We start from the raw sequence: 27,434 nt of genomic DNA, 5'->3' as shown, positions 1-27,434 counted from the left end.
TCTTTTCATAAACAATATTAGAAGCTGCATGCCCATTTCACCCCATTACAAGAAACGTTTCTGTTGGTCTTTATTAATTGCTGCTGAGTTTAACATTTAGTAGTGAAGAAATGTGCTCACTGAAGCGCTTCCATTCTGAGTCCTGGGTGACAACTACAGCACGATGGGCATCAAGGTTCTTTGCATGCTGTTTTTCTTGGTTTCAGATCATGGCAAGCGTGCTGACGTAACCCTTCCTTCTGGAGGGAGATCTCATGGCTGTAAATAACTTTGGATAGGTTTTAATTTTACTTTGACTATTAGATTCTGTGACACACCTGAGAGCAGTCTGACAGAGCACTATAGTGCAGGAACATGCAGCTGCTTTGGGTGAGCCACACTTTAAGTGATGGCACTGTGGTATGCAATTTCAAAATAATTTTGCAAATCTTTTTAATAAGGTGCTTTTACATTTAACAACCCTATTTTAGACAACAATTTAAATTAAGTTAGCAAAAAAATACTTACGATAATAGCCTTCTGCATCAGTCCAGTTATCCCTGAGATTGGGGTTTTCTTTGAAGTCTTTTCCAAAGCCAGCAGCCCTAAGACGAGCACTCTGAAATAAAGCGAAGAATTAGCTTTTCTATTATATTCGAAATACATTTTTGTATATAACCGTGATTTTTCATTACACTTGCTTATGAAAACTAGAAATCCATTCAGTTATTTATCATCTCATTCCCAACAATATTCTTCTATTTCTACAGTTCAAATAATAAATTGACAAAATATCCCTTAAGCATCAATGTATGAGAATTATGAGATAAAAATCAATAGAACTACTACGAAATAGTACAGATACATAAAGCTTTCATTGCTACCATAAGTAAAATTTAGTAAGTTATTAATGTACGCTCCTAGTAACACACAAGATTTGTGGTCTCTCTCCCCCAGCTTCTTGGGAAGTGTTAAAAGCAAAATACTATGGGATCATATTATTTAGAGTTCAATATTTTTTCCAAAAATACAACAATATATTTATCAGTAAATTATTGATTATAAATAAAACTAAAATATAATTGTCAAAATTAGAAAAGGATATTCTGAGGTGGTGATATGCTTGAATTTTTTTTGTGAAATTGCTTCTTACTTCACAGAATAAATTAATCATTCCTAATGGATATTACTATCAATACTGTGAATTTTTTTTTTTTTTTTTTTTTTTAGCAAGAGACAACTACAAGCAATATATAGCCATCAATATCAGCATGACAAATTTAAAAAATATATACAAAACTAAAAAAGCACTTTCAATTGAGTTTTAAATGGAACAATATCAACTACTTTTCTATTTTTTATTCTTTATTTCTGTTGTTTACATCATGGTTGTAAAAGCTTGAAAATAAAAATATTTTCCCAACAATTTTACCTTTTTTCCATTTTAAAGGGTTTTCCTTTACTGTTAATGGAATGCCACTACAGTGGCTTTTTGTTATCCCTTTGTTTGTGGTGACATCACTTATAATTAAAGAATTACATTTGGTAAGAATCATTAATTCCATGATTTTTAGGTTTTGTTTCCTTAAAAGAAAAATCCATCCTTGACACATTTTGGGATGTTTGCATGTAAATAAGCAGGTCATTGAATGTACATGCAAACATGATGCTTTCCAAGTCCCAAATATCCCACTAGATTGCATGTATGTATTTCAGTTATTCAGTGAAAATAGTGCAGAAATGACAACACTAAGGACTAGACTGATGTTTGCTATATGGGAGGCTGTGACAGAGTGCTGGGAGGGTAAGTTAAGCAGTAATTGGCTGCCACGCCTCCCAAAGGGAGGAGTGGCATATTTAATTATTTGATCAGACTTGGGGAGTGGAGAAGCTCATGAGCTAAGAAGCTAATTATCCCATTAGTTAAGAGGACAGTTAAAAAGCACTGGAAAAAAATAAGTGAAAGAGGAGAAGGCTAGCAGAGCCCAGAGGACATAAGATCCATGTGGTCAGATATCTTTCTCTCCCTCCCCCTGGAGAAAGGGCTAAGGACAGGAGAAAACTGTAGACACATTTGATACACAGGATCATGATGGCAGTTTTGTGGAGATAATATAAATAAAACTCACAGTGGTGCTAACAGGTTTCATAGTAGCAGCCGTGTTAGTCTGTATCCACAAAAAGAACAGGCGTACTTATGGCACCTGAGGGTACGTCTACACTGCACGATTATTTCGAATTAGCTTAAACCGATATTACAAAACAGATCTAATAAAATCGGTTTAGCGTGTCCACAGTGGGATCCCGAAATCGATTGTTGCGGTCCACGGTCCAAAGCTACCATCTATTCAGGAGCAGTGCACTGTGGGTAGCTGTTCCTCAGCTATCCATAGTTCCCACTTCCGTGTTGAGAGCACAGTGCCTGATGGGCAGAGAAACATTGCCCAGGTGGTGCGGGACAGCCTCACGCCCCTTGTGAAGGCAGCAGACAACCCTTGGCCCTTTTTCGCGGAGTGCATTGAGCAACGCCTAGTACACAGCAATCTTGTCCTTTTTTCCGGGTTGGTGGGGGGATAAACTGAGGAGCTGTTCCCTGAACCCGCCGACACTGTGTTTGAACCTACAGACATGGGAGCTCTGCAAAATGCAAAAATTTTCAGAGACTGCTGTGGACTGTGGGATAGCTGGAGTCTCAGTACCCCTCCCTCCCTTCATGAGCGTCCATTTGAGTCTCTGGTTCCCGTTACGCTTGTCACGCAGCGCTGTGTATCCTGGAGTTTTTATTACGCTTTGGCATTTCGTGTTCTGTAACGGAGCTGGATACAACAGATTTGTCTCCCCATACAGCGATCAGACCTAGTATCTCCCGTACAGTCTATGCTGGAACTCTTTTCGATTTCAGACTGCATCGCCAGCGGTGCTGATCAGAGCTCCACGCTGGGCAAGCAGGAAATGTAATTCAAAAGTTCGCGGGCTTTTCTGTTTACCTGCCCACTGCATCCGAGTTCAGATTGCTGTCCAGAGCGGTCAGTGCTGCACTCTGGGATGCCGCCCGGAGGCCAATAACGTCGATTTCCGTCCACACGAACCCTAATCGAGTTATCACTATCGGAATTTAGCGCTACTCCTCTCGTTTGGGAGGAGTTCCGAAATCGATTTAAGGATGCCGTTAACTCGATATTAATGACGACGTCGTGTGAACGGATACAGCGTTAAATCGGTATATCGGCCATTAAACCGATTTAAAGTCGCAGTGTAGACCTGGCCTTAGAGACTAACAAATGTATCTGAGCAAAAACTTTTGTGCGCTACAGCCCACTTCTTCAGATGCACAGAATGGAACACAGAATATGGAGATATAAATACATACAGAACATGAAAAGGTGGATGTAGCCATATCAACTCTAAGACGCTAATTAATTAATATTAGCAATTATCAGCAGGAGAAAAAAAACTTTTAGGGTGATAATCAAGATGGCCCATTCCAGACAGTTGACAAGAGATGTGAGGATTCTTAACACAGGTAAAAGATTCAAACTGTGTAACGACTCAGCCATTCCCAGTCTCTATTCAAGCCTAAGTTAATGGTATCTAGTTTGCATATTAATTCAAGTTCAGCAGTTTCTCGTTGGAGTCTGTTTTTGAAGCTTTTCTGTTGCAAAATGGCTGAGTAGCCCACGAAAGCTTATGCTCAAATATATTCGTTAGTCTCTAAGGTGCCGCAAGTACTCCTGTTCTTTTTGTGGTGCTAAAGAACAGAAAGCATCAAACATTGTGGGGGATCTCGGGTTAGGAGAGGAGCCTGCCCTGTTACAGAGGCACACCTCTCCCCTTTCAAATACTAAACCACCAGGGTAGTCCAAGACAACAGCATATATGAAAGGAGGCAGGATGATAAGTGCCGCCTAAAATATGTCATGAAGATTTTGAGAAAATAAAGCATCCTGAACCTATAAGAAGAACCAAGTAATTGTAGATTTAACTAAATCCTACAGCATCTTTCCAAAGGCAATGTTGTAACTACAGAACTGGTCTGTGACTAACAATCCTGTCACCCTTTTTTTGAGGTGTGATGATGCCCACTGCATTTCCCAATTATGACGACAAACTTACAGTCCTATTTATGACATTTTTGTACAAATTCTGGGAGCAACTTTTTTGTTTTTTCTTATATTACTTTGTGCTTCCTCTGCAAAGACAATGCACAAAAGCCACTGCAGGTCTTGCATGAAAAAATAGGCAAAATCCCCCAGTATTTATCCAGGGAAAACTTCCATTGACTTCAGTGAGAGATTTCCTGGATGGTACTTATAAGAAAGTCCAGATCTGGCTCAATGGACTTTTGTTAAAGTTTTCAGAAGATATTATCCACCTGATTTTACAAATATTAGTGAGTCAAATTCAGGCATACATGACTTGATAGTATCCCTTTAATAACACAGCAACGAGCAAATAACGTGTATAAATTATCCTTCTAAAATTACCTACATCAAAGTATGCAGCAAACATATCATCCGATTCCGTGAACATGTCAGGAGCTAATAGCTTCTTCTGAGCTGAGCCTGAAAAGAAAATTTATATTACTCAACTTGAAAATGAAGTAACAAACTAAAAGCACAGATTACCAATAAACAGAGGTATTCTGGTGTGTTAGCAGTCATCTTCTCTATATTAAGAATCTACATTATATAGCATTAAACTTATTTACTAGTTATACAAGACTGCAACCAGGCACTTCTATTACCATTTCTCTTATATTATGTTGGTTTATGGTATATTCTCTTATATAATTAACCTGTTAAAAAATGCAACACAGAGCTTAAAATCTTTCATTTGCTTAAAAAAAAAAAAAAAAAAAAAAAGGCAAATATCTCAATTGAAGACTTAACTATAATGGTTTTCCCATCATTCACATAATAGGAAAAAAATTCTGTATTCCACACATTCCTATGGATAACCTGTAGACTGAGTGCATAACTTAGAATAATTTTTTTGCCAATAATATGACGTACTTTATTAAAATTTTTAAACTCCCAAAACTCTTTTCCTGGAAGTTTTTCTCACGCAGTCAGAAAAAAAATCTTCTTGACAGGACAGATAAAATAGCTGATGGTACTTTTAATTGTTCTATTGAAAAGAAACGTTTTAAAATGCAGGCAAGATTACCCCTCTCTCATCATTTAATCATCTTTAATGTCCCAAAGACATTTTATAGGGTTGATAATGTAAAAGGAATGTAAATTAAGGGTACATATTAATGAAGACAGAACTGGAATTATTTCATAACATATTAAAGTAGAATAATTTTAATATTTTGGAGTAAGTTACATGCATCCCAGAGTATTGAGGAACCCACTTCCCCCAGCGTTACACCCCAAAATCCTGCACTTTCAAGGCCCATATGACAGCTACCAGCCTCCTTATGATAGATGACTGGACTGGAATCATTTGAAACAATGTAGGTCCCTTAATCAAGAAGAGAGCGCCGTTAAGAGTCAGAGGGCACTTCGCTATACTTCTCATTTTAGTCCCAAAGTTACCTACATTCCACAGAATTTAGTGTTCCCCTACACTTCTACTCTTTAACAATATTTACATCAGAAATAAAGGAGAATGAAACTAAGATTATACAAAAGCTGTTTATGCAAAATGATGAATCCAAAATATTAAGTTTTCTTCATATATAATTTTTGGAGCCCCTTTCATTCAGTTTCCCTCCCGCGCCCCCTACTCGCCCCATGCACATATCGCATCCTACATTTGAACTCTGGCCAGTTGCTAGTCTCCTGATGGCAGATCATACTGCCTCCACAGGAGGTCACAACACAGATCAAACTTGGCTCTGACAAGCAGCAGGGCAATCTTTTAAAATTGGCTTTCCTTTTATGTTTCTATTTATTGTAATATCCACCCCTAAAATCCTAGAACAAAATTATTTATCGCTTTTTAATTGTAAGTACTACTACTTTGACTTTCTCTAACTGTATTTTCTTCAGTTATTATATTGTGCATTTTGTATTTTAATTATTTAGTATTTTAATTGTGTAGCACACAAAAGTGTGCTTTGGCAGGGTGCTTTCTAAATACTATTATTTTTATTTATATACAATATATTTCTTATATTAGCTTTTCAGTTTATCAAACTGATGATTTGGTGTATTTTTCAGAGTTGAGACAAGATTATTCTTTCTATATAACCCTACCACAATCAGCAATATTTGACAGAATTGCACACAGCTCTATTATAAAACCAGCAAGGAAGCACTACATGCTGGAAATGACTGAGCTAAATTCTGCCATCTAGTCCCTCTTTTACAAATATAAAAGAGGAGGAAGCCAGTTTGTTGGGGTGAGAGAGTGTTCCCTAAACACACTAACAATAGGACAAGATCTTTTCAGAATATTCAATGGAGCGCTAGGCTAGACTACCAACCTCAATGATGTGCATCCCTAAGAGGTGTGCGGTCTGTAAGGCAAAGGGTGCACCTAGCCTCTAAACCAGCTAGTACAACTGCTGCATGCAATAGCAGGTAGAACTGCACTCTGATCTTGCTCAAAAGAACAAAGTGTGCTCCACAGCCCTAGTTAACATGCTACTCCTGAGGGAATTCTTTGCCAAAAAAATATAAATTCTGCAAAATTCCACACATTTTATGTGACAATAAATAAATGCGGAGGCTCCAGCATGGCTGTGGGGAGCACAGGCCACTGGCTGCAGGGAGATGGGAGATCACCATGCATACGTCCCCCACAGGACACAGACTTAATGGTGAGGCTGGACCTGATCTCAACACCGCGCAAGGGATGGGCCTGCCCCAAAAACACCCGAGGCCATGCCCCTTTGTGCCAGACGCACCAAGGTAGCAAGCGAGAGGGACAGAATCTTGCACGCACAACGAACCCTGACCCCCAGTGCAGCTGTGGAGCAGGCAAACTAAGCCTGGAAGGATTCAAGTGTGGAGGGCTTGGTGTGGGAGGATCCAGGTGTGGGATGGGAGGATTCTGTGTGGGGAAATCTGGGTGCAGTTAGCTTGATGGAGGGTCTGGATGCGGGGTGGGTCTGACTGCACAGGGGCTTGTTGGGGGGGTTCCAGGTGCAGGGGGAATGGGACTAGCAGGGCGTCCAAATGAAGATGGTTGGGGCTCAGCAGAGAGGGTCCAGGTACTGGATGGCAGGGCTCATTTCGGTGGGCGTTTGAGTGAAGGAGGCTCAGCAGGAAACAGTCTGTGTCCAGAGGTGGGGGGTCTGGAAGCAGGGGGCAGGTGCTTAGCGGGAGTCTGGATGCAGGAAGGTGAGGCTCGGTGGTGGGGGTCTGGGTGCAGGGGGACTCCGGATGCAAGAGATGAAGCTCAGTGGGGCTCTGAATGCACGGGGTTGGGCAGATGTGGGAGCAGCTCCCCATACAGTGACCCCTCCCTCCAAGGCCGATGAGTGATGGGGGCAGGAAGCAAGGGGAAGGGGGGTGGGGCATCGGCAGGGTGCAGAGCTTCCTGGGGATGGGTCTGACCTGGCTCTCGCCCAGCCACTCCGTGCAGGGGAAGAGGAAGTCCCATCCTCCCCCACGCCCAGCCAGAACTAGCAGCTAAGCCTGGTGTGCAAGGTAGCAGTCACCACCCAGGATGTCACCAGCCAAGCCCTGGCCCCCTGCAGTGATTTACCTCTCTACCAGCTGCTCCAGGTGCCTGAAATGACAAGCCTGTGCTGCTGATGAGGGGCATGTGACTGTTCTTGCAGTTTCCCTTTGCTTCCCTATCAGAAGTAATTTTTCTGTGGTGAAGCTAAGAAATCTGCGGAGGACATGAATTCTGTGTGCGTGCAGTGGTGCAGAATTCCTCCAGGAGTAACACACTTTCAATAGCACAGGCTGTACCAGACAGATGCTCTTTGTTTCTCTTGCTGAAGCAGCCATGGCAAGCTTTGATTCTATATTTATAAAATATATATACAATATTTATAAAATATATTTCTTCACACAATGCACAGTCAACCTGTGGAACTCTTTGCCAGAGAATGTTGTGAAGGCCAAGACCATAACAGGGTTCAAAAAAGAACTAGATAAATTCATGGAGGATAGGTCCATCAACGGCTATTAGCCAGGATGGGCAGGAATGGTGTCCCTAGCCTTTGTCTGCCAGAAGCTGGGAATGGGCAACAGGGGATAGATCACTTGATGATTACCTGTTTTGTTCATTCCCCCTGGGGCACCTGGCTGGCACTGGCCGCTGTCAGAAGACAGGATACTGGGCTAGACAGACCTTTGGTATTACCCAGTAGGACCATTCTTATGTTCTTATATTATTTTAAAGCCAACATTACTTTGCTATGAATTTTTTCGGGAACAAAACAAATCCTTCCACCCATAAAAGCCATTTTTTGTGTAGCAAAGCACAAGTTTCTTCTGGCTTTGTGGCAGCAATTAAAACATTCACAGATCTGTGCACATTCCTCGATGACAATGACTAAGATGAAAATAAGTCAAGGTTTGCCAAACAGAAACAGGAAGGAAAAAAAAAAAAAAATCAGCAGAATAACAATTTGCGATCTTCCAAGAACGTGTCACATATCATGGAGATTTAAAAATATATTAAACTAAACTAAATCGACAGTTCCTTCTTAAATATAAAGGAAGGCATTAATGTCTATTCTTCCTAATTTGCAGCACTGACTGCTTAACTGGTAATTAGGAACCCTGAAAACAAACTCACATTCACACCACCATTCCTGAGAAAGTGTTTTATTTTAACAGTTCCATTCTATAACTTTCTGGGGGGAAATTTTCAACACTGTCTAAGAATTAACTCTCTTCACAAGTCTGAAATTATGATATTAAGAAATCTGAACAAAATATGCCTGCAAAGCAGATTAGGCATTTCATTTCAAATTGCATAATGAAATTTCAGATTCTTACCATTATTCTGTTCAACTGTCATGAGGTTGTGTTTGGCTTTTACAGAGGCCTCAAATGTATCAACGTTTTCCCGTTCATACTCTTTAACATCAGCAGCTACACGTTCCAGAATGTCATCTGGTGAATTTGAACGACTACGTGTGCTGCTCTGAGGACTGCTTGGTTCAGATGGCACAGACATATTACTGTCTTCAGTCAGGTACTTGTATTTCTGCAAAGAAACTTTATAAAGTTATTCTCAGCATGACTTGTCCCAATCTAATTCTATTGTGTATTTTGGGGAAAACTTTTTCTTCAATCTAACTGGCTCATTCTAGAGCTTAATCTGTATCTTTTCTTTACACATTATCTGAAACACTAATAAAATTGTGCAGCATGCTAGTTGTGGGATACAGAAAGAAACATGTCTTGTCAAAATATACCGAGACAAGACTTTATTATCCAAATCTTCAAGTTTGATTTATAATATTTCAAAAATACCTTTTTAGACAATTAGATTTATTGATAAAACCTTTGTAACAACTGATTTACTGGTGAAGAAAGCAAGGCAAGAAGGATAGCACTTGACCATGTGTGGCAAAACGGCAGCACTGAGAAGTCCATTACTAATATTCTGACTTATAAGAAGTGAACTCATGCTTCAAGGAAAAAACAAGAGCTTTGAGTCTTGCAACCTAAATATTTACTATTCTGTATTAGTTTGAAAATGTAGAAATCTCAAGTGTTATTTGAAATTTTAGTATTTGAATTGGAGGATCTCAGTTAGTTACCTGTATTCATCTTAAGTTATTCAGTGCTTGTATAAAAATGTATCATAAAAATAAAATTTTGTAAATTATTTTTGCTGCTCTGAATAATATGGAGCCCAATTATTTGACTGATTTCCTTTTATTCTATCCCCTGTCCCAGAAGTTAAAAACAATTTAGGGGAATCTTGGTGTCAGATCCTGAGGTTATACTCTCGAGGATTAGCAGCACGGCTCTTTCAGTTAAGGGCACTAACCTTTGGAATTTGCTTCCCTTGGTGGGCCATGAGAATCTGAGTTGAGTGATCCTTTGAGTATAGTGGAAGGTATTTTTACTCCATTTTCTCTGATTTGGGGGGTTTGGCCAGTAACATTTCTCAGGTACCATCAGTGCATCTTTACATGTAACCACACAGGATGGTAACATTATTAATTATTATTCAACACCTATTGTCATTATTGCTTATTTTAAGGGTTTAAAATATAAACAACAGTATGCTAAGAATATCAGATAATCGCATACACAATATGTAACAGTTTCACAACGGGCAAAAATCACACCAATTCTGCTCAGCTTTCTGAATGCTTACATAGATGACAAACCTTTCATTTCAAATGAAACTGACTGATCAGATTACAATCAATATTTCTGAGCCTTAACCTCCATTCTACTGTCATTGTGGTATCAGCAAAATACCAGTGAAGACAATAAATGTATGATTTATCCTTTGATGCAATTATTACATAATTTTATAGTCTTTTAAGTTATACAAAAATCTAAAAAAAGCCAACTGTCACAAAAATGACTCATTTGGTGTAGGTTGCTTAAGTTTTTAAAGAACATTGTTGTGCCAAAAATGTAAGTTTCAAGGCACACAATATTTGTACAACCACATTGAAAAATGAGTGATAGCTTGTGACAGCCTTAGCTTTATTAATGTAAGCGTCCACTTGAAAAATGTCACTGTCTCCAATCTTATTTTAAAAGAAATAGTAAGACAAAAAAGGTTTTTACTCTACATGCACAGACGTCGTCAGTAGTCTGAGGGTTTTAATACAGTCGCATACCTGAACAATTGCTTGTCTCTGTAGTCTTCTCTGCTCTATCAGGGCTTCTTCATCTTCTTCTTCTACATCAAAGTCTTCAAGGCTGTGAATCATTAATTATTAATATTTGTATAGCACCATAAAAATATATGGCTCTTTATAGAACTTAGAAAAGATGTAGTCCCTGCCCCAGAGAGTTTACAATGTGAAATTAAGAGTAATTACACTTTGCCTCAAAATATTTGGAAACAAGAACACAGATTCTTTTGAAGCATATGAACAACTATAAAATTCACTCCTCTGTAGTCTTACTACAGGTTCAACTGTCTGAGGTAAAGCAAAGGAAATCCCCAAATTAGTTTTCTGAACCTCCTTTATGAGAAAACATATGCTCTTCAGTGTGTGGTAATTCTCCAAAAACAGCCATATTTTTGGAGTTTAATGTACCCTCCTTACATATACCCACATCATATATGATTTGAAAACTTATTGTATACATACTTAGGTGAGGTAAAAGGTGGACTTGTCAAGTGGTGCTGTAAACCTGTAGGTGAGGTGAAACAATGGTATCCAAAACGAAAGCCATTTTTTGCTCAATTCCAGAAACACTACAACATGACTAGGACTACAATTTTTAATCTGTACATTAATTATAATATCTTAACGGATATCTTATAATATCCTTTTAATCACAGCTACCAAATGACAATATATTAAAAAGATTTTATTGGTTTTGCTGGGGAAGCATTATTTTTTTCAGAAATGATGAAGGCTGTGCACTTGTAGTGGTAGATTGCATGTCTCTAATTTGTACTGCACAGTGAGTAGATATAAATGCATGCAAATTCCTAACATAATTCTTCTCCATTTGTAAGCTTTTTTACATAAGATGAAGCATCTAGTGTGCCTGGTAGAATGTTTTAATTTGTACTGCCTATGCATGCAGTACAAGCCTTTGAAATATTCCAGAAACTAGTTTTTTAATTCAGTGACACTTCGGCACAGGTCAGATTAGTGTTATAGATGACAATATACAGTTTCATATTATGAATATGCAAAAGCTATGAGAGAAAGAAATGGCTTAACAAGAAGTAGTGAAGACAAAGTCCACAAACAACTCCTTGCCTCTGCACTGAAGAGGGACGAAGAGCACGTTACAGCTCTTACCAACCATGTCATCAACAATATGACAAACCTATTTGACCCTGACTCACATCCAGAGGCACTTATCAACATATCTACTGGACTGCATGTAACATGAGATGTTCAAGAGTCTCTACTGAGAATAGCAAAGGGTGGTGAAGAACAAATGGAGAGATCTGTGATTCTGATGGGACATGCAGCTTTTTCAGCCTAGTCAAGAAATCTGGCATCAAAACATTTGCTGACATGGACAAGCAGGCGAAGTTTAAATCTGGCAAGGCAGGGACAACAACAGCCGCGATCAGTCCAGAAATTGCTTTCTGAAGAGCCCCCTCCTTAGCAAGATGCGCAGATGATATTTCAACACTAACTGTTCTTCATCCAATAAGAACCTGGGCCTATGTCCCTCTTCCATGCCGATGGAAACATAAGAACAGACAAAGCTGAATTAGGGTAACAGCTGGAAGCTCAACCTAAAAGAATCCATCAGCTAACAGCATCCAACAAAGAAACCATGGTGTACATCAGAGATGTCCTGGCTGTGAAACAAATAATGGCTGGAGACAAATTCCACACATCTGATTAACTGGATGCTAGGTACTTGAAGCAGGCCCTAAAAAGATTTGACAACGCTAATTCTATAATCAAAGTCTTTGAGAAAGATGAGAATAACTCTGTGAAAACTACAGAAAGACAGTGTCAGACAGGATCTAAGGTTGGATGCCAAGAAATACCAGGTGATTGGTGAGCATCCTGTACCTCCATGGAAAAAGTTTCTAAATACAGGACCCAACAGCCAGTAACCTGTAAAATTCCTCTATGAATATCATTCAAAATGCTCATGAGTGTGTAGGAGTACACCCAACACAAATACTCCCTATTGGGGGCTTTTCCAAAGGTGAAGTAGCAAAGTCCATCACCAGTAGAGGTGTTGAAAAATGCCCAAGACTTGTACAGTACTCACGAGGAAGCAGACACAAGGATGCTTCTGCATCCTGTATGTGGCAATATGGCTTTGGGGCTTGGAATATGTATACATTGCAATATAAGCCCAGGGTTAGTAGAACTCAAGTTAGCAGACCCTGGATTTGTTAATCTAGGGCTTGAGCATCTAACACTCATTTGTCACCCCAGGTTAGGAATTGCTGAACCCTGCAGCCCAACCTGAAGCTCCAACATCTACATTGCATTATTGTGGTCCAAAGTCCAACCACACATTTTCCAGACTTCCCAGCACCCTCCCAAAATGTGGCCGCTCTAGCCCTTTATTCTTGGTGACGTGTGGGAAAACTTGACTGTCCAGAAAACAAAAAGTTGGCCCTAGAGATTCTTTTGGCAGCCTCCCAGAGCATGAGTCTAGTGGGGCCATGTCTGCACTGCAAACTAATAGGGCTTGAACCCTAGGTCCCAGTTTGACTCAGGCTTGGACTCTCCACTCCCCTGGGGTCTGGGACCAGGCCACGGGTTAATGCAATGTGTGTGTAGACGGAAATGGGGTTAGGTTTGCGCCTCAGTTCAAACCCTGGGCTTACACTGCATTGTATATATATTTTTAGTGTCAAAGGAACCACAGTAATTAGGTCACCTGGTATAGATGTTTTAGTCCTTGCTGTACACTACTTTCCAAAAATAGAATACAGCTAACATGTGGATTGAAACAGGGACCATTACCAGCACAACTGACAAATGTTGCTTCATACGTGTGCATTCCTGTCCTGACTTCTGCAACATAATTGTGGCTGTAGACACATTAACAGGATGTGACAGTCATCCCTGTTTGGTACTGGGGGAAGAAAATCTGTGATAAATGTTGTCAAAACAAAAGGTGCTTACTGCTTCAGAGATCTTTCCAAAATTGGGAGAGAGACAGATAACCTGCTATTTCTGTGGCAAGGAGACTGGTAGCAGTGCTATATGACCAAAGCAAGAAAGAAACAGAGACCCACAGAGACCTGAATTTCTTGCACCTCAATCTAGCCACCAAAAATGGCAAGTCACTTGCCCAAACTCTCATCATGTGAGGACAGTCTGGAAGAGCATGTAAAAAGAACATCTTGACACACAAAGATTTAGATGTTTTCATACACAATACACCAGATATTGGATCACTATTGCAACATGGATGGAAAAATGTGGATGATGAACTACTTCCTGTATTCTTCAAAAGTCCAATAGTATCAGAGCTCCTACAAGTCCTTATCTGCATCTGCACCAATAGAGATTGCTGCACTATCAACTATGTCTGTAGCCAGAACAATCTTCCCTGCACAGAACTGTGTACATGCCGAGGACCAGGCAATGAAGACGGTGGTAACCTATGCACTCTCAACAGAGATCATAATGATGAACAAGATGCTAATGATGTTGACTAGAAATTTAAATGGTGCTATTACATTTCAGTGATACCTGTACAAATGTATTATCAGAATCTGATTTACCCTTTAGATTGTGGTTGTGACACTTCAGCTCACAAAAAAATCCAGCATTACGTCTTGAAATGATACACAGTCATTAAACTAATAGAAATGAATATAAATATTTCAAAGTGGTCATTTTAACCTATTTATCAAGCTACTGCTTATCTTTCCTCTTCTCTCCCCACCCCCCCAGCCCTATTTCTATGCTAACAACAGTCCTGGACAATTCCACATCATCTCTCATTTTAAACTAGACATAATAAACTTTCAAATGATGTATTATGTGCATGTGTGTAGAGAGGGTATATTAAGTTGACCAAATTGGTGGTGTCTGCTGCCCATCTATCTGCTATCATGTTATACATAGAGCTGGAAGGGACTCCCTGCATCACTGAGTACAATGTCCTGCTCTCAGAGGCAACCACATCACATAATCCCATTAATCCCAAACTTATCAAGATTCACCTTAAAACTAGTTAGGTTGTTTGCCCCCACTATTACTGGAAGGCTGTCCAGAACATGACTCCGCTGATGGTTAGAAATCTTCCTCTAATTTCCAGCCTAAATTCATTCATGATCAATTTACACCCATTTGTATTTGCATCAATATTGTCATTTAGCATAAATAGCTGTTCTCCCTCTGTGACATTTACCTCCAATATATTTACACAGAGCAATCATATCCCCGCTAAGTCTTCATTTTCTAGCCTAACAAACCAAGCTCTTTTAGTCTCCTCTTGTAAAATTAGTTCTCCATTTCCCTTATCACCTTACTAGCCCTTCTCGGTACCTGTTCCAGTTTGAATTCATCTTTCTTAACAACATGAGATCAGCCATAATGGGTCAGACCAACCATCCATCTAGCCCAGCATCCTGTCTTCTGACAGTGGCCAATGCCAGGTACTTCAGAGGGAATGAACAGAACAGGGAGCCATTGAGTGATCCATCCCATCATTCTCTCCGAGCTTTCTGCAGTCAGAAGGTAGAGGCACCCAGAGCATGGATTTGCATCCCTGACCATCGTGGATAATAGCCACTGATGGACCTATCCTCCATGAACTTACCTCTTTTTTGCACCGTGTCATTGTTTTGGCCTTCACAACATCCCTTTGCAACTGTGTGTTGTGTGAAGAAGTACTTCCTTTTGCTTTAAACCTGCTGCCTATTAATTTCATTGGGTGACCCTGGGTTCTTGTTTTAGGTGAAGGGATAAATAATACTTCTTTATCCACTTTGTCCATTCATGATTGTACAGACCTCTATCCTATCCCCCCCATACTCATCTCTTTTCCAAGCTGAACAGTCCCAGTCTTATTAATCTTTCCTCAAACAGAAGCTGTTCCATACCCGTAATCATTTTGTTGCTCTTCTCTGTACCTTTTCCCAACCAGAACTGCATACAGCACATCATGGATGTATATAATGGGAATATCATGGATGTATATAGTGGTATTATGATATCCTCTGTCTTATTATCTATCGCCTTCCCAATGGTTCCTAACATTCTGTTAGCTTTTTTGACTGCTGCACACTGAGCAGATGTTTTCAGAGAACTATCCATAATGACTTCAAGATCTCTTTCTTGAGTAGTAACGGTAAATGTAGACCCCATCATTTTGCAGATACAGTTGGGATTACATTTTCCAATGTGCACTACTTGCATTTATCAATACTCAATTTCAGCCTCTGGAAACGTGCCCTAATCCCCTTAAGTCAAGTGGCTACTCTTGTCATTGTTTTGAACTCCTGTAGGAATGTGGAAATGCCCCTTTCAAAGCTCTATTTATGACAGCCAGCATGCAAGCAGTTACTGTGCAATGCTGTGTGTGAGAGAGAGAGGTGGGGGGGGAGGGGGAGGTCTGCTGCTGTCTGAACTTACAAGACAGCATGCTGCTATGCTCTCAGCCCCCCCAAAACCCACTCTCTCTCCCCCTACATACACACAACACACTCCCTGTCACACTCCACCCCACCCGTGCCATTTTAAAAGCACGTTGCAGTCACTTGAATGCTGCGATAGCTACCCATAATGAACCGCTGCAAGTGCTGCAAATGTGGCCACGCCAGTGCACTTAAAGCTGTCAGCGTGGACAGACTGCAGCACTTTCCCTATTGCACTCTACGAAGGCTGGTTTAACTCTAAGCGCTGTACATCTGCAAGTGTAGCCATGCCCTGAGGCCATATCTACACGAGCACTTTTGTCAATAAACTTTGTCCGTCAGGTGTGTGAAAAAATACACTCTGACTGACATAAGTCTCACCAACAAAAGCGCCAGTATGGACTACACTATGTTGACGGGAGATGCTCTCCCTCTGACATAGCTACTGCCACTTGTTGGGGGTGGTTTAATTATGACAATGGGAGAGCTCTCCCCTGTCACAGAGTGGCTACATGGGAGCTGTGCTGCTGTAAGGTCTCTACTGTAGACATAGCCTAAGTCATTTGCCCAAGATACACAGCAACTCAGGATTGGGAACATGGCCCTCTCCTGCCCACTCTATAATTATGCAAAAAGATTATGATCACCACAAAACCGGTTTACCACAGAGATTAGTACTGAAATGATATAAGAGTCAGGGCCTTGGCTAACATGAAAGAATAGGTCATTATACTGGTTTTGCTTAAATGGACACAATACAAAGCTTTCAATAATTAATTCTCCCCATTAATGGAACCAAATCTTTACTTGTTAGGAAATATTAGAAATTCATTCTTACTTCTCATCTGATGAGGATTCCTGCTCAGCTTTCATGCCTTCAGAAAGACTTCCTTTAAATTTATCTTCCTTAACTTTGCTTCTACTGCTATGTCTACGACCACCCCGTGACCTAGACCTCCTCCGAAGCCGAGATCTACTCCTCCGACCTCTATCCCTGTTGAACAGAAGAAAAAAACAGGAAGAAAGGGAAAAATAGTATATGATTTAATTTGCTTATGATTAGTTTAGTGTTGATTTATGGCCAAATAATATTTAGTTGATATTGAAATATATAAATAGGCACACCAAACAACCCTTTATAATAGTAAGCTTTAACAATGAAACTAACATTACTCTGAAAGAGGCTAAGATGAGTGAAAGAATGTGCTAATGTATAACTTTTGGGGGCAGGGAGGATATACGCATGACAGAGCTGTTATGAATGAGATAATAAAAAAAAAATTTTTCTATCCAATTTGAATAATGGACCTGTATTTAAACAATACTGAAAAGAAAAGTTCCACTGCAAGATGTTTCTACCTCCTCCGAGGAGACCTGCTTCTCCTTCTTGGAGACCGGCTACGTCGGAGTGGTGAACGAGATCTCCTTCGGATGGGAGACCTAGATCTTCTTCTGGATGGTGACCATCTCAGTGGGCTGGCTTCTTTTGATCTCTCACGTCTAGAGAGAATATCATCTCTAGGTCGGGTTCTTGAAATAAAAAAAGAAGAGAAAGACACTAGTATCAGGGACAAACTGAAAACAAAAATTCACAATTCCCTCTTAAAGCTCACTTTAAAAGCTTACTGCAAGTGAGACTCCACCAGAGGGGTAAGTATACTTCAGCGCTGCCAGTCTACTTTGCATGTCTCCCAGCCCTGGAAATATCTGCCCAAACACAGGCCTAATTCAGCACAACTCTTGCAATAAAATTTGTTAATTACCATCACAGAGCTAGAATAAGTAAAAGAAAATTTTTGTTTAGGTATTGTAGATAGTGGCCTATTTTAAGTTAATGTGCAAAAGTGTTGAAATGAATATATACATAAAATAAAAACTGAATCCAGAGGATCTTCTCCACAACATTAGAAGTAATAGCTCAAATCTGGGCTTAAACTCCTTAGCTGTAATCACTGTAGAGTCAATTTTAATTTAGAAAACAGATGTGGCCAGCTGTGATTTAATTAACATTATGTGGTTACTATTGTAGCAGGAGCGTTCGCGATTCTGTGGGAGGCATCTTTTCACTTGGGACATTACTGAACCAGTTCCATACCGTTGGTAAGGGCCACAGTTTTATAAGTAACCATTTCAAATAAGCTTTAGTATTTTTACAATATATACCAACAATTCTACATGAATGGCAAGTGAATAGTTATGCAGTGTTTGCATGACAGATGCAACACAATGAAGGCATAAGATCTCAGCACATCCCTTGGCCCGCGCCGCTTCCCGCCACCCCCATTGGCCTGGAGCAGTGGGAGCCGCGATCGGCCGAACGTGCCAACACAGCAGGTAAACAAACTGGCCCGGCCCACCAGGTGCTTACCCTGGCAAGCTGCGTGCCATAGGTTGCCGACCTCTACTTTAAGATGATAGTACAAAATTCTGAAGCCTTCTGATTTTTGCACTTACTTGAGAATCTTTGGTGTTTCTTAATATTTTAAAGTTACCTGGGAGAAGAAAGACGCCTCCTTTCTGATTCTCTTCGTTTCCTTTCTGCTGATCTGCTCTTTGCTCTTCTACCAGGAGATTGAGTTCGAGAGGGTGATTTACTCTGTTTTGATCTGCGATCGTTAAGAAGAGGCGATCTGCTTCTTCGTAATTTGTCACGTTTTGGAGATAAGCTTCTTCCTTTAGGGCTACGGCCAGGTCTTCTACTAGGAGACCTGTTTTCTTTCCCTGAAGAAGCATCTTTTGAAGGAGATTTAATTTGCTTCTTCTCTTTGTCAGTCTCCGATCTCCTTGATTTCCTGTCTTTTGATCGTGACCTTCTGTCTTTGGATTTGCTTCTTAATTCTATTGGAGATTTGGATTTCTTGCCACGATCTCGACTTTTGCTTTCATTTACAACTGGAGACCTTCTGCGATCTCTTGCTTTACTCTTATCATCTGCTTTATTCTTATCCTCTGGAGGAGACTTAGACTTTCTGTTTTTCTCCTGAGACCGCCTTTTAAGGGTTGGTGACTTTGATTTCCTTGTTTGATCTTGAGATTTAGTTCTTTTAGATGGGCTTTTTGATTTTCTCCTCTCTTTTGATTTGCTTCTAGTTGTTTTCTCTTTCACTCCATCAATTCCTATCTTGCTTTTCTTTTTATCAGATCTGTGCCTAGTCCGTTCCTTTGATTCATTCTTACTTGCTTTTTTGGAACTTGTTTTATTGTCCACAAGCTCTAATTTCCCCTTAGTGTTTGATGATTTAGTTGAAGACCTATTGCCATTTCGCACCTTTTCATTGATTTCTCCCTCTTCTTCAGAACCTGACTCATAACCTTGTAATATTAACCCCATCCCAGACTGAACTTTTCCTTCCATTAACTCATTCTCAAGTTCAGCTTTCAATAATGCTCTTTGTTTTTCCAAATCTTCTAGAGGAGCTAAGAAATCAATTTTAGTTCTTTTTGCTGGTCCATCTTCTTTGTCAGAGGCATCAACAACCTCTTTCCGTTTATGTTTCTTATGTTTGTGCCTGTGTTTATGTTTTTTGTCCTTGTCTTCTTCTGAAGAATGTTTGTGTTTCTTGTGTTTACTTCGGTGTTTGTGTTTCTTTTTTTTGTGTCGGCTGTGCTTATTCTGAGGTTGTTCTCCTTCTGATATTTCACCATTTTCTTCATTGACACTTCTCTCAGAAATTTCTGCATCTTCAATTCTGCAAGTACATTAAAATGTACATCAGCAAATATCAAATACTTCTACTTACTATGTTCTTATACTTCTATCATCCTGACATAATTTCATTTACATGAGACTTGTAAAAACTTTCCAAAAATCAAGAAATCTAGACTACACTCCGATTTCAGGATATTGAGAAGTTATTTTCTGTCTATGGAATCATACTTGGGTGCATCATACAACCAAGTTGTAATGGCAAGTAAACCTCCCGCCCATTCACGTTATTTTGATGTCTAAATGATACTGATGATGGGAGATCCAGCAAGTATATTAGCAGATATATATCATACATGTTTATAATGCCATATTGTGTCAGTTTTCAAGCTTAACGTTTATAATAGCACCTCATGTTAGCATTACACATCTGTGCTGCAAAGTATTTTTATGTACCACCTTAATCTTATCTTTATTAAGCTCTTACTACTACTGAGGGAATTCTGCACCACTGCACAAGTGCAGAATTTATTGTCCCCCCAGAGATTATTTCCCTCCCCTGCAGAATAACTGATTCTGATAGGGAAGTGAAGGGAAGTTGCAATTACATCTTTCACTCATCAGGGACTGATGTGCTGCCAAAGAGAGGGCAGCTGGCTCACGGGCCAGAGCAGCCAGCCACAAAGAGGGAGGGGGCAGAGGCTGCCTTCCTCAAAGGGCCCTGCCTGTGGGGCCAAGTAAGGAGGCATGGGATATGGGGGCATGGACAGAGCAGGGCATATAAGGCTGCTGGGTGGAGAAAATAACAGACTGGAGTTCAGAAGTGTTATGGGGGAAGAGGGAGGACAGACCAGGGCAGGAGCACAGGAGCTAGTGAGGTGACAACATTGAGCCAGGGGCTGAATGGGAGTGGGGGTGCAGGGCCATCTGAGGAGGGGGAAGGGGACGGTACTATGCCTGACTGAGTAGGGGCCAGCTATGCTGGCAGAGTGGGGGGGCAGTGATACACAGAGACCAGGGCAGCTATGCTTGGCTGACGGAGGGTGCAGAGACACATGGGGACATGTGCAGATATGCCTGGCTGAATGGAGAGTGGGGATGCAGGGACACATGGGGTCAGGGTCATATGTGCCTGACTGAATGGGAGAGTCTAGGGGTCTGCATGGATGAGGATCCCGACAATCCCTCCCCCAACAAAAGAAACCTGTTCCATCCGTCTCCCATCTATACCCAAACACCTCTCCAGAATAGTTATATCTGTTGCAGCAATCATTAGAAGGGATGCCAGGCTCAGTTTGACTTTTGTTACATTTGTGATGCTACTTGTTCTCACGTTTGGCTTGACTATGTCATGAAACGTCTAAATTTGAACCGTCTAATAACTGTCACCATCCTGTCAACATTGCTTCATTTTTTTTTTTTTTTACAATTGTGTCAATATGGCAAATTTTGAACATTACTACACATTGTATTATGATAGTTATAGTGTTTTATAACTGTTTTCCCACAAGCTTCTTATATAACCTTACACAATTTTATACTCTTCACATCCTGAGTCTGATAAAACTCTGGAAGACAGTTTTTCCCCCCATTTTATTCTATTTAGAAGCTGAAATGGGTTCATTCTTGATTTTTATATATTATTTATTAATTGCAATCCTATCCCTCAACAATCACGAATGCAACATTAAGGTTACATTGTTAAAATTTAGAAGTCAGAAAACAAAGATTAAAAAAGAAACAGTAACTCTGACATACTGCATATATCATTATACTGTATATGTTTTTATTACATATATACTAAGGCCTTGGCTACACTGGCGCTTTACAGCGCTGCAACTTTCTCACTCAGGGGTGTGAAAAACACACCCCTGAGCACTGCAAGATACAGTGTAAACAGTGCTTACACTGTAAGTGCCAGTATAAACAGTGTGCGGCTCCCAGCGCTGCAAGCTAATCCCCATGAGGAGGTGGAGTAACATTTAACCAGGAAGCTGTATTATGCACATTGTGAAAGTTAAAATATTTGTTGGGTAACTTAAGATTTACATGTCTTGTCTTTAACTGTGCAAATGTAACACTTTAATTACTACATTTATTAATTTTGCAATTTACAAAAATACATGCCCTAACAATAAGACTAGTATTTACCCACAGTAAGTCATTCTGAAGCAATATATACCCTAACTATTTTCTAGCAAGGCCATTTAAACATACCCAAGCTAGCACTGCTATTCTGTAGTTGTTTTTAAACTACGTATTAGACTTAGGCTGTAGTATATTTTAGAAAGCAATAAATAAAAGTAGACCTGAAAAATCCATATACCCACTCGTCCCAGCAAGGGAAGGAACCTACATTATCCCATTCTGCAGAATCTAAACTTATTTAAAAATAAAGTAGACTTTATGACTGGCAAAGATAACTTTCCACCAATGTCTTGTCTAGATGAGGCTAAAAGGTGTTTCTAAAAAATGATGTTAGCTAACACAGTTAAACTTTAGTGTAAACAAAGCAAATCCTATTTTAAACAAGTTGTTGTGTACATGTTTGACTTAGGGATCACACAACTTGCCCTGTGTAAACTATGATTGTAAAATGTGTTAGCCAACACTTAAGAAGTTTAGACAAACACAAATAGGAAGTGAGTGCAAACCAATGTAGTGTCATCCTCCTGAGTTCGAAGAGAGACTGCTCCAGTGCCTCTGCTGCTGCTATTAGTTTTGCCAAGTGAAGGTAGAGTGAAATTAATTCATGTCTGGTATTCAGAATCCTGGGGACAGCATCAGAGGGAAATCCTAGAGTTATTCACTGAGGAGGAAAACCCAAAAAGTAAAGGCTGGGAGAAGTGTAGAATATCAGAAGTCTCTCTCCACCACCACTCATTTTAGCAGGCAAGAGGCTTTTGAGAATGCTGGAAAAACACAAAGCACCTTTTATATTTCTACAGCTGAAGAGGAACGGATGTCCAAATATAGAAGACACCTACTAGCCAGAGATTTATATGAAAGATGGAGCCTTCAAAGATAGCCCCGGTATAAATCCCACTACTGTTCCCCTTACCAAGAGCTAAAACTTAGTTAACAATTCTTTTAATACACGTGATGGAAGAGTCCAGATCACTTTCCAATAGCTGTACTGGTCCTTTAATTCTAACAGGAGAAAAATGATTAAAAGCAGTAAAAATTTTAGTCAGTAACAGTTATTACTTTGAGAACTAAACAGTCAATATAGCTACAAGTGAGCATATCAGTGGAGTTAAAAACATGCTACTTATATACGTCAACATCTGACTATATCCACACCTCAATCACATATTTTCTCTATATATTCTTTCCCGTTACCACTGATTATCAAAATATTTGTATGTAAATGAGCACCTCTCTATTTCTTATCAGCTTCTTCCACATGCTTATTATAATTTGTGACAGCAGCAAATTATGGAGGAAGTGGAGGAACTGGTCACAACAGGAGAAACAAATTTTACACTGCATCTGCCTCAACAGATACCAAAAAGGAGGAGGAAAAAAAAAAAAAAAACTAATTTACAACTTTAATTCCCAATGGCAAATTGGAATTTGAAGAGAAGAAGCTGCAATCCAAATCAGACACTGCTGTTCAAGAGATTCAGAGAGGAAGCAAGAACTATATGGTATGCTTAAGGCTGCGAGTTTGTGACGGAGGTCATGGATTCCATGACATTCCATGAACTCAGTGACTTTTGCAGCGGCCAGTACACCTGGCCCAGGTGCCGCCTAAGCGTCTCAGGCAGCCTCTGGGGCAGGCACGCCAGCTGCTGCTGGGGCAATCTCGGGCCACTGTGCCCACCTCCCCCAGCAGCAGCAGGAGTTTCGGTGTGGAAGGGGGCTTAGGGCTTGGGTACGGGAGGGTGTGAGGGCTCAAGGCAGTGCTTACCTTGGTGGGCTCCCCAGAAACAGCAACATCCCCCTCCCTCAGCTCCTAGCTCAAAGGCATGGCCAGGCAGCTCTGCACACTGCTTCCGCCGGCAGGCACCGCACCCACAGCTACCACTGGCCACAGTTCACAGCCAATGACAACTGCTGAGCTGACGCTTGGGGCTAAGGCAGCATGCAGGGTTGCCTAGCCACACCTCCACCTAGGAGCTGAGGAAACGGGATGTGTCCGTTTCCAGGGAGGTGTGGAATCTCCAGCTCCTGCCCACCCAGGCTGTATGCCCCCCCCTCGGGCCGCCCCCCTCCCCCCACGAGCACCCGCAGCATCCCCTGACTGCCCCCATGGCTACAGGTGGGCATGGGGGGGGGGGGTGAAGTCTACTGCTGGAGTCTCCAGCTGAACCAGGGGATAGTGGTTGAGGCCTGCCCCTGGAGCCCCTAGGCACTGCAGGGAGGAGCCACTGCTTTGCCCCCTCCCCCATTCATCTCTGCGCAAGAGGCTGTCGTAAACACAGGAAAACCCCCTGGTGGTCGCATTTGAAACACATTGCTTTAGGGCTTACAAGTCCACTCAGTCCTACTTGTTCAGTCAATCGCTAAGACAAACAAGTTTGTTTACATTTACAGGAAATAATGCAGCCCACTTCTTATTTACAATGTCACCTGAAAGTGAGAACAGGCATTCGCATGGCACTTTTGTAGTCAGCGTTATAAGCTATTTACGTGCCAAATATGCTAAACATTTAGAGAAGAAATCAAGGGCTGTTTATAAAGCAGCGGTAATCCCAACTCACTTTTTTCCAGACCAGAAGATCACCATAGGTGAAGTCAAAATGCCCACTGTGATCCTTGGAGACCTCGCTTACCTTTTAATGCTGTGGCTCATGAAACCCTATACAGGGAGCCTTGACAGCAGCAAGGAGCAGTTCAACAGGCTGAGCTGGTGCAGAATGACTGTGGAGTGTGCTTTTGGCCGTTTAAAGGGCCGCTGGCGCTGTCTGTATGGGAAGCTGGACCTGACCAATGACAGCATCACCGTGGTTATATCCTCCATAACATTTGTGAAAGGAAGGGTGAATGCTTCACTCAGGCATGAACCTGGAGGTTGAATTTGAACAGCCAGAGCGCAGGGCTATTAGAAGGGCCCAGCGCAGGGCTGCAAGGATTAGGAATGCTTGAGTGAGCAATCTGAAGCTGAAAGCCACCAGTAATGTCTGGTGCCCTGCACCAATGTTAGTAGGAATCTGTGTTTGCTAAGCTGACTTGCAGTGCCTGTTGCTTTCCTGGGCTAAGGCATCTTTTACTTTATGCAATAATAAAGAATGTTTTCAAAGCCAAAAAATCCATTTATTGAATAGAAAATTCATTTATTGAAAGGAAACAACTGCTTGGGAAACAGAAAGGGCAAGGGGTTGGGGTGGGGAACGGTATAATCGCAGATTTGCGTATGTCCTGTTATCATACTTGGCCTTCCTGTCTGGAGTGCTGTGCAATGAGTGCAGGCTGGCTTCACTTCAGCCACTTCAGGCTGGCTAAAATGCATGGAGATGGGGGTTTAGTGCAGTGGGTAAGAGTTGTAGTTTTCAGGGCTGGGTGGTGACGCTACAGGTGTTGGAGGTAGCTGGTGGTGATAAGAACCCAGATGTTGGGGAAAGTGGGTTGGAGGTGACATGGAGGCACAAGGGAAAAAGTTTTGGAACAAGGACTGCGGGGAGGGGCACGGCGTTGTAATGCTCCGCTTGCATGGCTATGAGCACCGGGATCGAGTCTGTTTGGCACTCCATGATACTTATCAACCCATCCATGCTTTGCTGCTAGTGATCTGCATTCTGCTGGAGGATCCTCCTTTCACTCTCCCTCCACTCCTGTACTTTTAGATTCTCGTTAAGTGACTGCTGCATTACTTCATGCAGCATGTCTTCTCTGCTTCTACGTAGCCTCTTCTAGATTCTTTGCAGTCTCTCGGCCGGTGCTAACATGGACAGCTGAGATCTCAAGGTTGCTTCTGTAAAGGAAAAATGCGACACTTAACAGAGGCAGCATTGTTCACACCAGACAGAGCAATGATTCCCCCAGACTATAGGAGGGCAATCACAGTCTACACAATAGCATAATTTGCCCGTCCCAAAGTGAGCGCACATAACCCATGGGAGCCCCAAAATGGTGAATAAGCACAGGGTCAAGGGGGACTGATTATTTCATGGCTGTACTGTCTTCTGAGTTTCTGTGCCTTGGGGAGAGTAAACAGCTGCAGGGGTCCCCTATACTCAACACTGTCCACACATTTTCCATAGGAGTTCGTCCTGGAAGATATCTCGCTGCTGAGGGTGCCCTGGGAAGCAAGGGAGGGTCTTCTACTACAATGCGGCTTCTGCTCTGGCCCATATGCAGCTTGCCTGTGTGCAGCAATGGTCCCTCCGCCCCTCACGGCACAGTGGTGTGGACACGTTAGTCTGACTGGGACAAGGACCACACTGGCTCTCCCAAGAAACCTGCGCAAGCGCATTACCCAAGTTCTGCCTGAGACCTTTGAAGAGATCACTGAGGCTGATTACCGTGATGTGAGAGAGCACATCAACACCCTAGTCTGCATCTAGGCATGCATGCAGCCCTAACCCTCCTCACCTCAGGAGTCCACACCGAATAACTTCCTTCCCAAAATAAAAGGTGCTTACCGGGAACCTCCTCTGGTGTTGGTCCTTCCCTAAGCATCAGCTGCTGTGACTGGCTACCTTCCTCCTGGCTTGAGAACAGCTCCTGGCTGCATGTATCTAGGGATTCCGGGGTGTCTTCCTCCTCCTCAGCACACTTACTCCTGCTTTGCTCCTCCTCCTCCTCCTGCCTTGTTGAACTGGGCTCTGAAGTGTCCATGGTGATACTCAGAGAGGAGGTGGGGTTGCCCCCAAGTATCGCGCCCAGGTCTTTGTAGAAACAGCAGGTCATGGGGGCAGCACCAGAGTGGTGGTTCGCCTCGCAGGCTTTGCGCTAGGCATTCCGCAGCTCCTTTACTTTAACCTTGTGCTGCAGTGCGTCCCTGTCATGGCCCCTTTTCATCATGACTCTTGATATCTGCCCAAAGGTATCATAATTCCTACGGCTGGAGCCCAGCTGGGACTGGACAGCTTCCTGCCCCCAAACACTGATAGGTCCAGCACCTCGCAACTGCTCCATACTGGGGATCGCCTGGCGCATGGTCACCTGGAAAGATTCACTGAGAGCACTCCATGCCTGGATGAGCAAACAGGAACGGGATTTTCATAACTCCCAGAGAATTTAAAGGGCAGGTCTGATTGTTGGTCACCTGAAGGCAGGGCAGTAGAGTTCAAACTGATGACCAGAGTGGCTAGAACATGCATTGTGGGACACTCTGGAGGCCGATCAGAGTGCATTAACAGACCAGGGCCTCCACACTGGCACCATGTGCTCCAGCTGGGGCGCAGCAAGCGTTATGCTTCTTGAGGAGGTGAATTACCAGGGGCTCTCCAGCCGTGGCATCCGGGCGCTCTACGTGCCTTGCCAGTGTGAAGACTGGACTGCTTTAATGTGCTCTAACTCGCAAATGTAGCCATGCCCAAAGGAGAAAGAAACAGGGAGGCCAAAAGAAATACTTAAAAGACACTGTCAAGATAACATCAAGAGGCGTGGCACTGACACCACACACTGGGAGACAGCAGCCCAGGATAGGGATAACTAGCAAAGACTTGTCAGAGAGGGAACATTCACTTTTGAGGAAAATTGCCTTGCCTTGGTCACA

At 41.7% G+C, this 27,434-nt stretch overlaps 1 protein-coding gene across 11 annotated transcripts in view; it reads right to left on the bottom strand.

The window, feature by feature from the left end:
* PRP4K (pre-mRNA processing factor kinase PRP4K) overlaps positions 1-27,434 on the bottom strand; it is a 54,772-nt gene that overhangs the window by 17,914 nt on the left and 9,424 nt on the right. For all 11 annotated transcript variants that reach the window (XR_012655315.1, XR_012655312.1, XR_012655310.1 and 8 more), the window contains exons 2-8: positions 18,615-19,811; positions 17,482-17,652; positions 16,961-17,116; positions 10,703-10,784; positions 8,889-9,099; positions 4,468-4,541; positions 508-598 (exon numbers count right to left, since the gene is read on the bottom strand). Coding sequence is in view for 3 of the 11 variants with exons in the window: in XM_032798409.2 (XP_032654300.1) it covers positions 508-598; positions 4,468-4,541; positions 8,889-9,099; positions 10,703-10,784; positions 16,961-17,116; positions 17,482-17,652; positions 18,615-19,811 (1,982 nt within the window). In the remaining 8 variants the exon portion in view is untranslated. The remainder of the gene's footprint in view (positions 1-507; positions 599-4,467; positions 4,542-8,888; positions 9,100-10,702; positions 10,785-16,960; positions 17,117-17,481; positions 17,653-18,614; positions 19,812-27,434) is intronic.

Source organism: Chelonoidis abingdonii, chromosome 2, assembly GCF_003597395.2.
Source record: "Chelonoidis abingdonii isolate Lonesome George chromosome 2, CheloAbing_2.0, whole genome shotgun sequence".
Lineage (NCBI taxonomy): Eukaryota > Metazoa > Chordata > Testudines > Testudinidae > Chelonoidis > Chelonoidis abingdonii.
This window is presented reverse-complemented; position numbering and strand designations above follow the sequence as displayed.